Raw genomic sequence first — 12,657 nt, 5'->3', positions numbered from 1 at the left:
TTCGAATTTTGTAATAAACGCACTTGTCACTTTTTAAAAAATTGCGTACTTTTTGAGACACACTCCAAGAAACAAACCTACCTTTTATATAAGTACTTTTTGAGACACACTCCAAGAAACAAACCTACCTTATATAAGCATAAACCTACCTTATATAAGCATTACTAAAGTATAGTATCCCTATAATATGAGACTTCAAAATTACATCTTCAAACAGTATCTCATATTCATGCTTCTTTTTTTTACCAATTCCAAGCCAACAATTCCTCTCAATTCTTAACTAATCATTTCATTTCTAACATGAAGTCATTCATTTCTAACATGAAAGTCATTTATACCACCAAATTGATTGGCATTGGCATGTGACTGCTCTACAACTCTAAATATGGACAACAAAATAGGCAAGTCAACACTTACAAAAATAACACATTCAATAAAAATAATTCAGTATTTTTATTCTATTATTTAATTAATTCTTTTTTGTAAAAGAATAAAATCTTAGTATTAGATCTTATACTAACATCATGTTAGAATTTAAGTTGAGTTCAAGTTCAGTTAACTCCTACAAAATAGGATTAGATCATACCCTAACATCATCTCATAATTTAAGTCAAATTCCTACAAAATCGATTTGTAAAATGGAATTGTAAGGTGTGGATGGTCTTATATAAACTAAAATCTTAAAAATAAAACAAAAAATGCAAGAAAGTGTATCCAATCAATAACACCAATCAAAACGTATTTACCCAATTCTCTGTAATTCCAATCAAGAATACTTATGTGTATCTAACCATTTCCTCTGAAATTAATTGAAAGGACTCGTAATCACAGCCGAACTATATCCTAAAAAATATTAAATTAAGTTACAGAGGTTTGAACCATTGCCAACTGTGGTTCTACTAAGCTTAATGGAGCTTATACAATAACATTAAAAAAATGAGTATTTGCGTTCTGTATATAACTAATTCACATGCTGCTAAGAGCAGAGGAAGAACATGCAAATATTTGTACTCCCACCCGATTTCTCATTTGTTAAGGCTGCAAGGGAAAAGACCTTGCACCATGTTGGTAAATAATATGCTAAATCTTCTCGATATGAGCTCACTCCTGTACACAAAACCTTCCATGAGCTTAAAATAAAATCAGATAATGGCTGCCAAACCGACAACATCCCCATCATTAACATTATTGGACTCGGGAGCATTGGCTGGGCTGCGTTGTCTCACTGCACGTAGGAAGCAGAAAATGTTAGATTTTTAACAACATTACTACAAAAAATCGATTTGTTCGAAAAACAGCTGAGAAGCATAGCAGTATATGGAAACTACTACCGAAAAGTCATTGCTTACTTGAAACATTTGTAATGATGTTTACACTTTTCTGTGCAGCGAGTGCTTTTAATTTGTTGCCAGTTGCCATCAGAAGCAAACTTTTCATGTGCTGCTTTTGTTCCTTTGGACTTGACGTTTTCGATAAAGATTCCTCAAAGGCATGTAAATCACGAGGAGTAATAAGGGGGAGAGACTGCAAAACCTAAAAAAAGAGTGAACAGGTATTAGTAATATGAACACAAAACCTATCCATGGTCTAGGATTTTTTGCAAGTGTATTCCAAAACTTAAATGCACAAAGAAAAAACTAACCAAACCACAGAAAACAACTAACCTGTCGAGGGGCTGGGTGTCTATCACAGAGATAAACAAATATCTCTCGGCAAATGGCAATCAGATCAGAACTGATTATCGCATTTGATTCTAGGGATAGACTTTGAATAACCGATGTAAAAAGATCTCTAGAAACAAATTCTATGAGTTCAGTATGGTTTGTTACAATCGAAAGAACTACCGTCGCAGAGCAAAAAGAAGAAATCTTTGTCACAGCTTCACCATCCGTCCATGTAAAAACTTCTAAACACATTCTTAATATCGGAAGGGCAAGAGCTTCATGCTTTAGAAGGAAACTGTAACATTTAAAGACATAATGAGAAGAAAAAAAGCTTCCAAACTGAAGTTAGAAATGGGAAAGAACAGCTACAGATGAAGCATGTTTCATAACAAGTAAAATGCGTACCCAACCAAAGAGCATGATGCAACTGCATCCAAGCTTTTCACAGAAGACATGTCGAAACGAATAATATGCCCAGACTGTTCCAAAGAAGGGATTCCTGTATTCAGAGGAGGAGAAGCAATCGCAGAGAGAAGTGAACACATTTCACGGGTGAGATCCCTCAAAAGTGTTTCCTCCATCACTTCTACTTTCAGGTCTGATCCACTAAGAATGCCATGAATATCAGGAACCTTTGCTCTACCATCTTGCAGAAGGCCAGACCAGGAATGGCTAAGAGCTTGTTGAGCATGAACAAATAATGGATGCAGAAGCTTTTCAAGCCAAATCTCCCTCATATCCACAGGACAATGTTTAACCAAAGGAATCAAAATGGAATGAACAAGCTGCCTCAAATGCCTGAACTCCATTGATTGTATATTCTCCATCAAGGCAATAACAACGGAGTGTACATCCAAATTTTTGAAAAATGAATCCCCAATGGTTGTTGACAAGCCCAACACATTATACCTATTCATATACACCAAGCATTTAGTAATGTACTAAGACGTAAATAAAGTACAACAAAGATGTCATAGATGCAGAATATTTTTATTTTTAACTAGGAATTTTATTTGGTCTTTATTGATATTTGGTGCCAAAAAAATTGAGGAAGAGATTATAAGATGTAGATAAGAAATAAAAATGGGATATGCATGCTTACCCACTGTCTCTGATGCCTTTAAACCAATTTCGTATATCCGATTCATTTGGTTCACCATGTACATCCTTAGGGTTCTTTTGCAATTTAGGGTTCTCTTCTCCAAGAAGACTGAATCTCTCAACATCACTCATGGCCATAGCAGATTTGATCTCTCCAGGTAAAGTTTGACTTATAGATGGAGACCAAAGAGAATGTAAGCCTCGAAGTAGCTGGAAATTAAAAACATACTAAATTATTAATAACTGTAAGAAATAAAATATAAAACCATTCTAGTGTCTTCACGTAACAGTTTAAATTTTTGAAATGATTAATGCCTTTGTATAAAAGCCTCTGTGATCAAGTTGTCTAGAATTCAAGTGTAGCTACCCCCATTATTTTAATTAAAAGTTCAATTTCAACATATAGGAGTGAGCTCTTCATGCCCAAAGGGCCCTTGAGCAAGGGGACATGTTATACATATAAGATTAAAAAAAATCACATGTCTTCACCAAATAACTTAAGCTTCTAGGATAGTTGGTTCACGGAAAGAACTACACCCTCCATTCTCTTTTATAAGCAAATTTAACTTTTTAGATTCATTCAATAAATGAAGTATTTAGACTATATATAGACTAGATACATCATTTATTCAATGAATCTAAAAAGCTAAATTTTGCTTATAATAAGGAATTGAGGGAGTATGTTGTTAAAGTACGAGATTGAAAACAAAGCAACCATTTTGATTTAAAATACTAGAGAAAACACATGTGCACAGCCTCATCAGGGAAGTATGCATACTTTCAAGAGAGGATTTAGCATCCATGATACGTGAGAGACCATTGGATTCAAAGGAGTCGAATCTGATGTTGAGCTGTTTTCTAAATTCCCTTGAGCTTTCTTCATCCCACTTCTCTTAAGCGCCCTCTCAAAGAATGTAACTGTGTGAAAAATTGACCACATAACCGGTGCTTCTGAGCACAACTGAACCAAACCATGTGGACTAGACAAATATCTATCCTGCCACTCCTGTTGTGTCCACTTCTGGCTCAAAGGTTCTAGTAGCCACTTTAAAACTTCTTGCTGCTGTTGAATCCTGTGTCAAATTAAGAGATAACAAGGGATATAAGGTTTAATAAAATAGTTAACATAGTATATAACAAAAACAAATTATCAACAAAATCATCTGTTCTCTTTGATAGTTACCCAGCAGAAGAAGCCATAACAAGAAAAGCTTCGCCTATAAGATTATGCTCTCCCTGAAGCAAACGACCTTCCCTTTGCAAACAAGCAATGGTATCAGCAATGCCCTACATACAAGTTAAAGGTAAATATACGCAATCTTCTCCCAAATTACATTCTAAGCGGGACACTTTCAAAACTGGCTTAAAAAATATTTAATCTATTACTAGATCAAGGTTAGTTATATAGCTAAACAAACTGTCTCATCCAGTATAAAATTCTGTGAATATAACCAGCTAATTGTGATTGTTCAGTGATGGATGTTTTAATAAATGCACCTTCATATGAGGCAAGATACTTTTGTCAGCAGCTTTTGCTATCCGAATAAATGACGTACAGATCTGCAACCTTGCATGCCGAGCACTTGATGTTGATGTATCCTACAAAAATAATATATAACTTTTACTTGCTAAATAATTTCTCAATAGTTGGAAGTAAGAATGAAAAAGGGTTGTTTAGGGAACCTTAATTTCAAAAGGAAGGGATGTTAGAAGTTCAAATAGTTTATTGATAACACTGCCAGCTGCATCCGGGAAATACTTCAAAAAGAGGCCCATTGCATCCAAATAGTGAACAAGTACTTCCACAAGTGCAGGCTCCGTCCATTTCAAGGAAATAAATTGTTGGAGCAAACCTTCAAGACACAACAACCAGAATTATTACAAAGGTCCAGCTAGAAAAGCTCCAAAACAGCAAAATATGGAAAATTAATTAAAATAACCTTCAAATGTTCGACATAAAGCAAACTGCACTTCAGCATTCGCCTCGGCAATATCACTGGATCTGTCAAAAACAGCATTTACAACATTCTCTAAAGCCAACTGCATGCTTTCCACCACAGCTAAGTCCTACAATGAGAAAAGCAGATGCCGCAACAATCAACACATAGGCAGGAAGTGGTGGTGAAGCTGGCATTTTTAGAGACTAAAATCAAATTGTAAAATAAAATAAAAGGAATTGAAACCTGATTTGGCGCGGGTGAAACCAAGAAACTCTTAATTATTGTATCAACTCTTTCAGAAGCTTTAGCAGCTGCTATCAGGGGTTTGTACGAAGCAACAAATTTAATCAGCTCCAACTGTTTTTAGAAACCACTCATCAGTAAAAAGATATTTCAAAAAGGTTAATTCAAATTTAAAATAAAACAGAAGCGAAATAAGTTTTGTTGTTATTTCATAGCTCTATGCAGCTATAGTTACAACTTACAGCAGGCTCCTATCCTTTTACTTCTATAAAGAGAGTAGGGAGAGTGTTTGCATATTAACTTCCATTCTATACACTCAAATGGTGAATTACACAAACAGTCTCTTATATTGAACTGTTATATGATCATATAATATGGTATTCTTTTATTTTATTTTATTTTATTTTTAAATCTTAAATATATATAAAGATCTATCCTAGCCCTCCAAAACCTTCCTAAAAGATGTCCCATTACAGAAATTATTTCTGTAATAAAAAGGGAATAATAGTTTACACAATGACAATAATGTGTAACTTTATATATGCCTGTTCATACCAGCCTAGAACGATACTGGCCAAATTTTGCCTTATCCTCAAATTCATCACTCCACAACTCCAATGCCCCTAAGGAAAGTGCAGTTCCAGGAAGAATTTTCTCTTTTTTGAGCATGCGAGGGAAAGAAGTGTCCAACATTGCACCACAAAAATCATCATTCACAAGGCTTAGAGTCTTCTTCTTTGCATTCTCAGAACCTGAGCCACTAACAGCCGAACTGTCAGCAGCTGAGTGAGAAGTTTTGGGCTTTGACAGTAAATCCCTCATTAACGCCTGCAAGTAAACATTTGAAGCAAGAAATGGAAGATATGACATTATGATGCAAAAAAAAAAAACACCACCAGACAGTACTTCGGTACAACTGCAACATACCAGCCAGAACTGCATGGATTGAAAATGAATTGCAAACTTGAAATTCTTGAAAAAGCCCAGCATCTGGAAAGAAAAAAAAAGTAATGGTTTAGCAAAATGTAAGATTTGCACATGATCGTGTAAAACTGAAGTAAACTGTAACGGCGAAATTTTTCATCGAAGCATACAATAGCAAGATGAGTTGAACAAAAGAAAATCAGCTTGTCATTTGACGAACAAGTTATGTAATTTTTTTTGCTAGATCTGTTGAGTAACTAAGGTATTCTATCACCTGCAATTATCTATCCGATGGAGCTCAACCAGCACTGAAGCCAAAAAGATTAATAAATCATATTGAGATTAAAAGGAAAACTATAACAAAATTGCCAAAGAGAAACCAAAACCACGATTAATAAATGGCATCTTAAGTCAAACTTTTCTAACCCAAGCTGCACAATATTACACATTTAGTATTACTATTATTATACTATACATTAATTACCTGTTCTAGGTAGAGTGAAAGTATGGCACTATCTCCAGCAATACTTTGCAAGTTAAAGGAACCCAGTGACACCATACTTTCACATACGGATTCAGCAAATTCATATTCACCCTCATCAATAGAGCCAGGATCAGTACCAGATTTATACAAAAACTCCCTAGATATATTCATCAATAAATGAAAGATGTCCCTCATAACTTGGTCAATTTCAGAAGCAGATGCATCAACAGATCTCTTCCTACAATAACATTTCAGAGATGTTATTCATCAACAAAAAAGAAAAATAAAATCATCACTGAATATATCAATCATTAGAGCTCTATAATGCATACCTCGAAGAAACAAGTTTGAAAAAATCAGAAGCATGAAGACGGAAGTCTGGAGCAGATAGTAGGAAACCGCAACTGTTGGGAGTCGAGAGAAAAACAAGGTGAGCAGAAACAGAAAACCAGCGTGAGTATATACTAATCTTGAGCTAGATGATAAACAAGGTAAGATACCTACCCATTAATGATTCCAGACTTAGAAAGATCAGTCAATGGAGCCCACTCAGCATATGCAATTACTGCATTTAAAGTAGCTGTTACTGCAGCAGCATGCAGTTTGGCAATGTCGGTCTGTTTTCTATTTGCTTCATTTAGTGCAGCTACAAAGTGTCTTTCTAGCAACTGCACCAAGCATCACAACATTAACGATAATAGCGGCAAAGAACTTGTAATGAGGTTAACGGCTAAAGAACTTGTAATGAGGTTTGCGGCTGATACATACAGTGTATAATAGTGGCAAAATTTCAGGCAATGATTGAGTTAGCCCGCGCAAAAGTAGCCTCCGGCGGTCCCCTGAAAACCAATATTACAAGTAAGGACACATAACATTTCACATACATAGAATTTATTTGATATTAAATACACATTCATGATTTACAAGTGCAAACAGTAATATTCTGCTAGTGCATGTTATGAGTGTCGACTTCGGAATTCATGTTTTGTAACTTACTAGCACAGCCAAGTTAATCAAAATCAATATTTTATTTAGGATCGGGAAGGGCAGTCAAAATTGTATCATTACATTAATGCTAAATCCTATAAATTCAAAAAAAAAAAACGCACCCGCACGCGCGTATGCATGCGTGTGAGTGTTATATATATCATTACATTAATGCTGAATCCTATAAATTTAAAAAACGCGCCGCACGCGCACGTGTATGCGTGTGAGTGTTATATCAATATAAAGTAACATTTTCCATAAATAAGAAAACAAAATTAAATCATACAAGCGTTTAATTAAATTCGAAACACAGATCACCTTGTATGAAAACTTATTTTTATTAACTTTACCCATTCCTTTTGTTACTTCATCTCACATAGTCTATTTTTCTGGTCTAAACGAGTTTAACTCTTCTCCCGCTAGTCGAAAGCGAAAACTTAAACGGGCTCAAATCATAGGCCTCAAACCACAGGCCCATAAAAACCCTAATCCCAGATTTAGTTAAAATTTAAACAAACCACAGCAAAAGAAAACACAATAAGTGGCCATATGTGGATTCCGGCAGTGGAGTCTAAAGTTCACGTGTCCAACGGCAACAGGGGAGGAGGAGGGAGGTTAGCAAGCAGCATCCATGGCAGGCTGTGCACAGCAGATGAACGAGCAAGACAACCAGAGGCAAGCAACTTCAGCGCAGCAGAGACCAACCTTCAATCCTTCAATCGCAGGTTTTTTAAATCAGAAACCCTTTTTTTAGGTAAACGGTAGGGCAGATCCAGAATCAATGCTTGCTCAAGATCACCGCTTTACGGGAATTTCAATCTTGAGTGGCAACCCTACTTGATCCTGGCTGGCCGCAATTTTGTATAAAATCTGGATGGTTGGGGCTGAAATAATTGTGAAATTATGCGATACGATCCAAATCACAAATTTAGGTACTATGGTACAAAACCTATTTCATTAGTATAATATGTAGACAGGGATCCCGATAATCACCAAGTTAGCACATCCCATACCATCCAGTAACCTCTTCTTCACTCTACGTATTCTATTTTTCCTCTCTATTCACTTACATACTCATGGTATCAGAAGAAAACATTTCAGAGAAATATGTAATAAACAAGCCACACTAATATGCTCCATGCCCTAGCTTTGTTTATAAATATTGGATGCCCAAAATTACAACAAGAAAATTTGTATTTCTCAATTGCCTAACAGAGTTGAAGCAAGTTTGATTCTTTCTCAATTTGTATATACCAGACCCATTTACTAAAACCTTTGTGATAAAGCTCAAGACACTACAAACCTTCTAAGTCTTCATTGTGAACTGTAATGTCCTCAGGAAGCCACCGCAGCATCATTGAAACCAACTCAGCCTGTATGTAATTTATAATCATTAAAAAAAGTGTATAGAAATAGGACAAACCAAGCATTAAAATGACACAAGAGGGGGAAACTTGAAATTTACTTGTATTGGACCCTTGTTGGATAGAGTAACCAAAGACGGAAGCATTTCCTGCCATAGATCAATACCCTCTCTTCTAACTATCTGTGAAAGTACCACAAACCAAATACAGTTTATACCAAGCAAAATTGCAATTGTGACAGAGTAAGAAGCTATGTAAATAAAGTAAACATCATCGTGATGAAAACCTCAGCAACAAGAGCAGCTGTCTGACTTTTAAGCGCCCAATCTTCACAAGGATCTGTAATCTCATACATTAAATCAACAGAGAGCTTCGCAAAGTTCTTGTGCTCTTCGGGGCTTAACTCCTCCCACCTCAACCGCACCAAATGCTGTATACAAATATATCCTCACATAAGACACAAAGATAAATAGCTAAAAACACCAATATAGTCAAAACAAAACAAAAAACAAGATAAATCTCATAGAAAAGGAAGTAGTAACAACATAAGAACTCGAACCTGTAACATCTTAAAAGCATGCAATCGGATTTCAGACGACCAATTCTTTTTCACCAAAAGGAACAACGTGTTTGCTAATGTCCGTATATCACCACTCGCTTTCAACTGCAGAAATTTTAAATAGATTTGTCTTCAGCCGATATTCAACTATTAATTAACCATCACTGTAAAGTAGCAATAGTAGTAAAACTACAACAATTACTAGTAGCAGTTAAAACCATATCACATAACATCAAATACTATAGTATAGGAACAGTATGATTGATTGATTGATAGCAAGTGATTAAACTGCACAAATTAGGTCAATTAGGTCATTATCATCAATAGTAGGAAAAAAAAACTTATAGCTTAAATTTTAATTCTGCAAAAATTATAAATCATTTGACAATTGTTACAGTAAATACTACATAACCACAATCAGCTTGGAAATTTGAGAAGGTGTATCTTCTAGTAGTACAAATTGATGTGAATGTGAATGAACAATGAGCAATCAACAACGGTTACAGTCATGATGAATACATAATACAGCAATTAGGTATGTGTTTTACAGTCACTAGGGTAAAAAGCTTCAAGTAATCAGTAAAAACAAACGTTGATTGAAATACGCAAAACGCAATTGATAAACCCTGAAAATGAGTTCGGAAAGAGGAAATTACGGAATCGAGAAAAGAGAGAGCGGCTTGACGAGCGTGAGGAGTAGAAGACCAGTTGAGGGCGGTGGAAATGGCTTGAGCGACATTGTTGACACTGTCTGCCATTGTTGGTGCTGCAACTGAGAGGAACGGTGGTGAGGGATTCGGGTTTCGTCAACACAAGTCAGGTTGGGGTTTGAATGGGTTTATGCTTTTTCTTTCGAGGTGGTGTGCTTTTCTGTTCATCGGTTTTATAACGCTGCTGGTGCTGGTGCTGGTGCTGGTGCTTGTGTGTTACGCAGTTGTGTTACACTTTCTGGAAATGTTTTTATTTTTTTAATATCGATGGGATGGACTAGTCGTTCATAAATTGGTCCGAATGAAAATCTTTTAATGTGATTTAATTAATGGGCTATAGTGGAGGTTGAATCAATGTAACGCTTGTCATTTAGAAGAAATATACACTTTCCATTATCAATTAATTTTATTATATATAAACCAAAATGTAATTAGAATCGTGATCAGGGTTTTAAAAATAGGATTGATGGTCACATTATTTAATTTTACTTTCGTGTTTTGTATCTGTTAGATTCTAGAACTACTAAAATTTCTACTAGATTCTAGCACTCGCGTATTAACGTATTAACAGATAAGATAAAGGGTATCGAGGCATAATCTACCTCATGCAATGTATGAATATCGATACACTCACTCATACATACCATGTATACTTCAAGAGACAGTTAGCCTCGAGGAACATCCACTTTCTACTAGCACTTCTCATATCAAGCTTAATTTCCTTTGCCTAGATTATCCTCCACATTATTGGCTACATTTCGCGTATGTGCGTGGAGTTTCGACATTCATCACATGTACGCCAATTGATTCCTTTTTGAAACCAATGTTCTTGTATGCTCACTGTATAGGAATACATATAAGTATCAAAGATTTTATTCCTATATTTCTCTTTGGTTATGTTTGTGTGGTGAATTTCTAAAATTAGAAGGAGATGAAGATGAACATCTTACTAGGTTTATACAAAGGCTCTGCCTAAGGGAACTCTTTGGGATTTCATCATGAAATAGCTAAGCCCGATCTCTTGATGAAGTTTCATCTGTGGTCCATGACCTTGGGTTTGTTCTTAAATATCCATGAAAATCTTAGAGTCGTCCTTTGTAGGGGTTGGGTGGAAAACTTTAGAACTATCCCATTATAAGAGGCATACCTTATAGGTTGTTCTATTTTTACTCATACTATTTTGAATCCATGGCTTCCTAAGCCCACACATACATCGCATTGCATCCATGGCATGACTTTGCACTTCCAATAAAATCTTTCAGCATATACAAAACTCATGCATCTGCATCCATCATGTGTGTTAACAAAAAAAATCATCATACCATTGTCCATAACTAGAAAGATGATCTCCGACACTCATAACGAACTCAAAGTAGCTCACGAAGGACCATGGACAATTTAGAACGAAGCCATAATGCGTTAAGAGAAGATGTTGACTTGATGAAAGGTAAGATGGATCAACTACTAGCTATGGCAAAGAGGGAGGACAACTTTCAATAAGACGCAATTGAGGACATCATTACACCTCAAGTAAACGGTCTTGCTCAACTTCAGCCTATAGTAATCTTAATTGAGAACCATGTTATACAAGAATATGCCACTGTCCGAGATGAACATACATCATCTCATGATGCTATTGAGTATCATCAGTTTGCATTCTCCATGTCAAATCCCTAAAGGGAAAGCCCGATTGTGAATACTATAGAGTCACAAGATGTTGAGGATACCGAAAGATACCGCATGCTGGAAGAGATGCTTAGCGCCATAAAGGGGCATGATACCCATCGGCTTAATGCTTTTGATATGTGCTTGGTTCTAGACATGGTAATTCCTCTAAAGTTCAAGATGCCAGATTTCGAGAAGTACAAAGGGGTTAGTTGTCCAAAGACTCATTTATCGATGTATTGCCGGAAGATGGTAGCGTACTCTAGCAACGACAAATTTCTCATCCACTTTTTTCAAGATAATATCAGTGGTGTGTCACTAGAATGGTATATGCGAATAGAGCGAAGCCATGTACACACATAGAGGGATTAGCTAAGTCATTCCTGAAACATTACCAATATAACACCGATATGTCTCCAAACTGTACTCAGTTACAAAACCTCACTCAAAAGAGTAATGAGTAATTCAAAGTGCAACCACCATTACTGGATAGGGATTTGGTATGCATGTTTATGGGCACCCTACAAGGTTAATATTATGAAAAAATGATAGGCAGTGTATCATCAGGCTTCTCCAACCTAGTAATAGTTAGAGAACGCATCGAGAGCAGCCTCAAAAGCGGGAAAATCTAGAGTGCCTTAAGGAATCCCTTAGGGATTTCTAGGGGGAAGGGGAGAGTGAAATTGATGCAATTTGAGAAACTCACCAAGCTCCATAAGCTCCGTCTTCGATGCCTTATTATCAATATCCGTATGCAGCAGCTATTCAATGCCAACAATCACTTCCCGGTCCTTGGGACCAATAATCGTGGCCTATACCACATAACCAGTAGGCTAAGATTCCGCATCAGCGTCGATGTTAGAACCAGCAGGCTTGGAATCCAAACAATCAACATCAGCGTCAGAATTAGCAGAGGCATCCAAATAACCAAGAAGGAGAAACTCACCAGTTCAACCCAATTCTTATGACATACATTCAATTATGGTCTTATCTAGTCCAAACTTTGTCAATAACTC

The 12,657-nt window shown here is 36.1% G+C and overlaps 1 protein-coding gene across 1 annotated transcript; it reads right to left on the bottom strand.

The window, feature by feature from the left end:
* Positions 1-722: 722 nt before the first annotated feature.
* LOC131626124 (protein HASTY 1-like) lies at positions 723-10,264 on the bottom strand. The gene is made up of 22 exons (XM_058896947.1): positions 9,923-10,264; positions 9,267-9,371; positions 8,994-9,137; positions 8,809-8,889; positions 8,647-8,716; positions 7,125-7,195; positions 6,861-7,024; positions 6,689-6,760; positions 6,357-6,594; positions 5,876-5,938; positions 5,504-5,776; positions 4,949-5,062; positions 4,706-4,832; positions 4,449-4,618; positions 4,263-4,364; positions 3,949-4,052; positions 3,544-3,838; positions 2,767-2,975; positions 2,070-2,573; positions 1,665-1,959; positions 1,350-1,533; positions 723-1,225 (listed from the first exon to the last, which is right to left on the bottom strand). Exons 1-22 carry the CDS (start codon positions 10,022-10,024, stop codon positions 1,143-1,145), a joined length of 3,570 nt encoding a protein of 1,189 aa, XP_058752930.1. The 5' UTR covers positions 10,025-10,264; the 3' UTR covers positions 723-1,142.
* Between the last annotated feature and the right edge of the window lie 2,393 nt (positions 10,265-12,657).

Source organism: Vicia villosa, unplaced genomic scaffold, assembly GCF_029867415.1.
Source record: "Vicia villosa cultivar HV-30 ecotype Madison, WI unplaced genomic scaffold, Vvil1.0 ctg.000262F_1_1_1, whole genome shotgun sequence".
NCBI classification, from domain to species: domain Eukaryota; kingdom Viridiplantae; phylum Streptophyta; class Magnoliopsida; order Fabales; family Fabaceae; genus Vicia; species Vicia villosa.
This window is presented reverse-complemented; position numbering and strand designations above follow the sequence as displayed.

Coding starts and splice junctions, on each gene's coding strand:
- LOC131626124 (XM_058896947.1), bottom strand. CDS start 10,024: ATGGCAGACAGTGTCAACAATGTCGCTCAAGCCATTTCCACCGCCCTC. Junction 7,196..8,646: donor TCACAATGAAGACTTAGAAG/GTTTGTAGTGTC, acceptor ATTGGTTTTCAG/GGGACCGCCGGAGGCTACTT. Junction 2,976..3,543: donor TGCTAAATCCTCTCTTGAAA/GTATGCATACTT, acceptor TTTAATTTCCAG/CTACTTCGAGGCTTACATTC.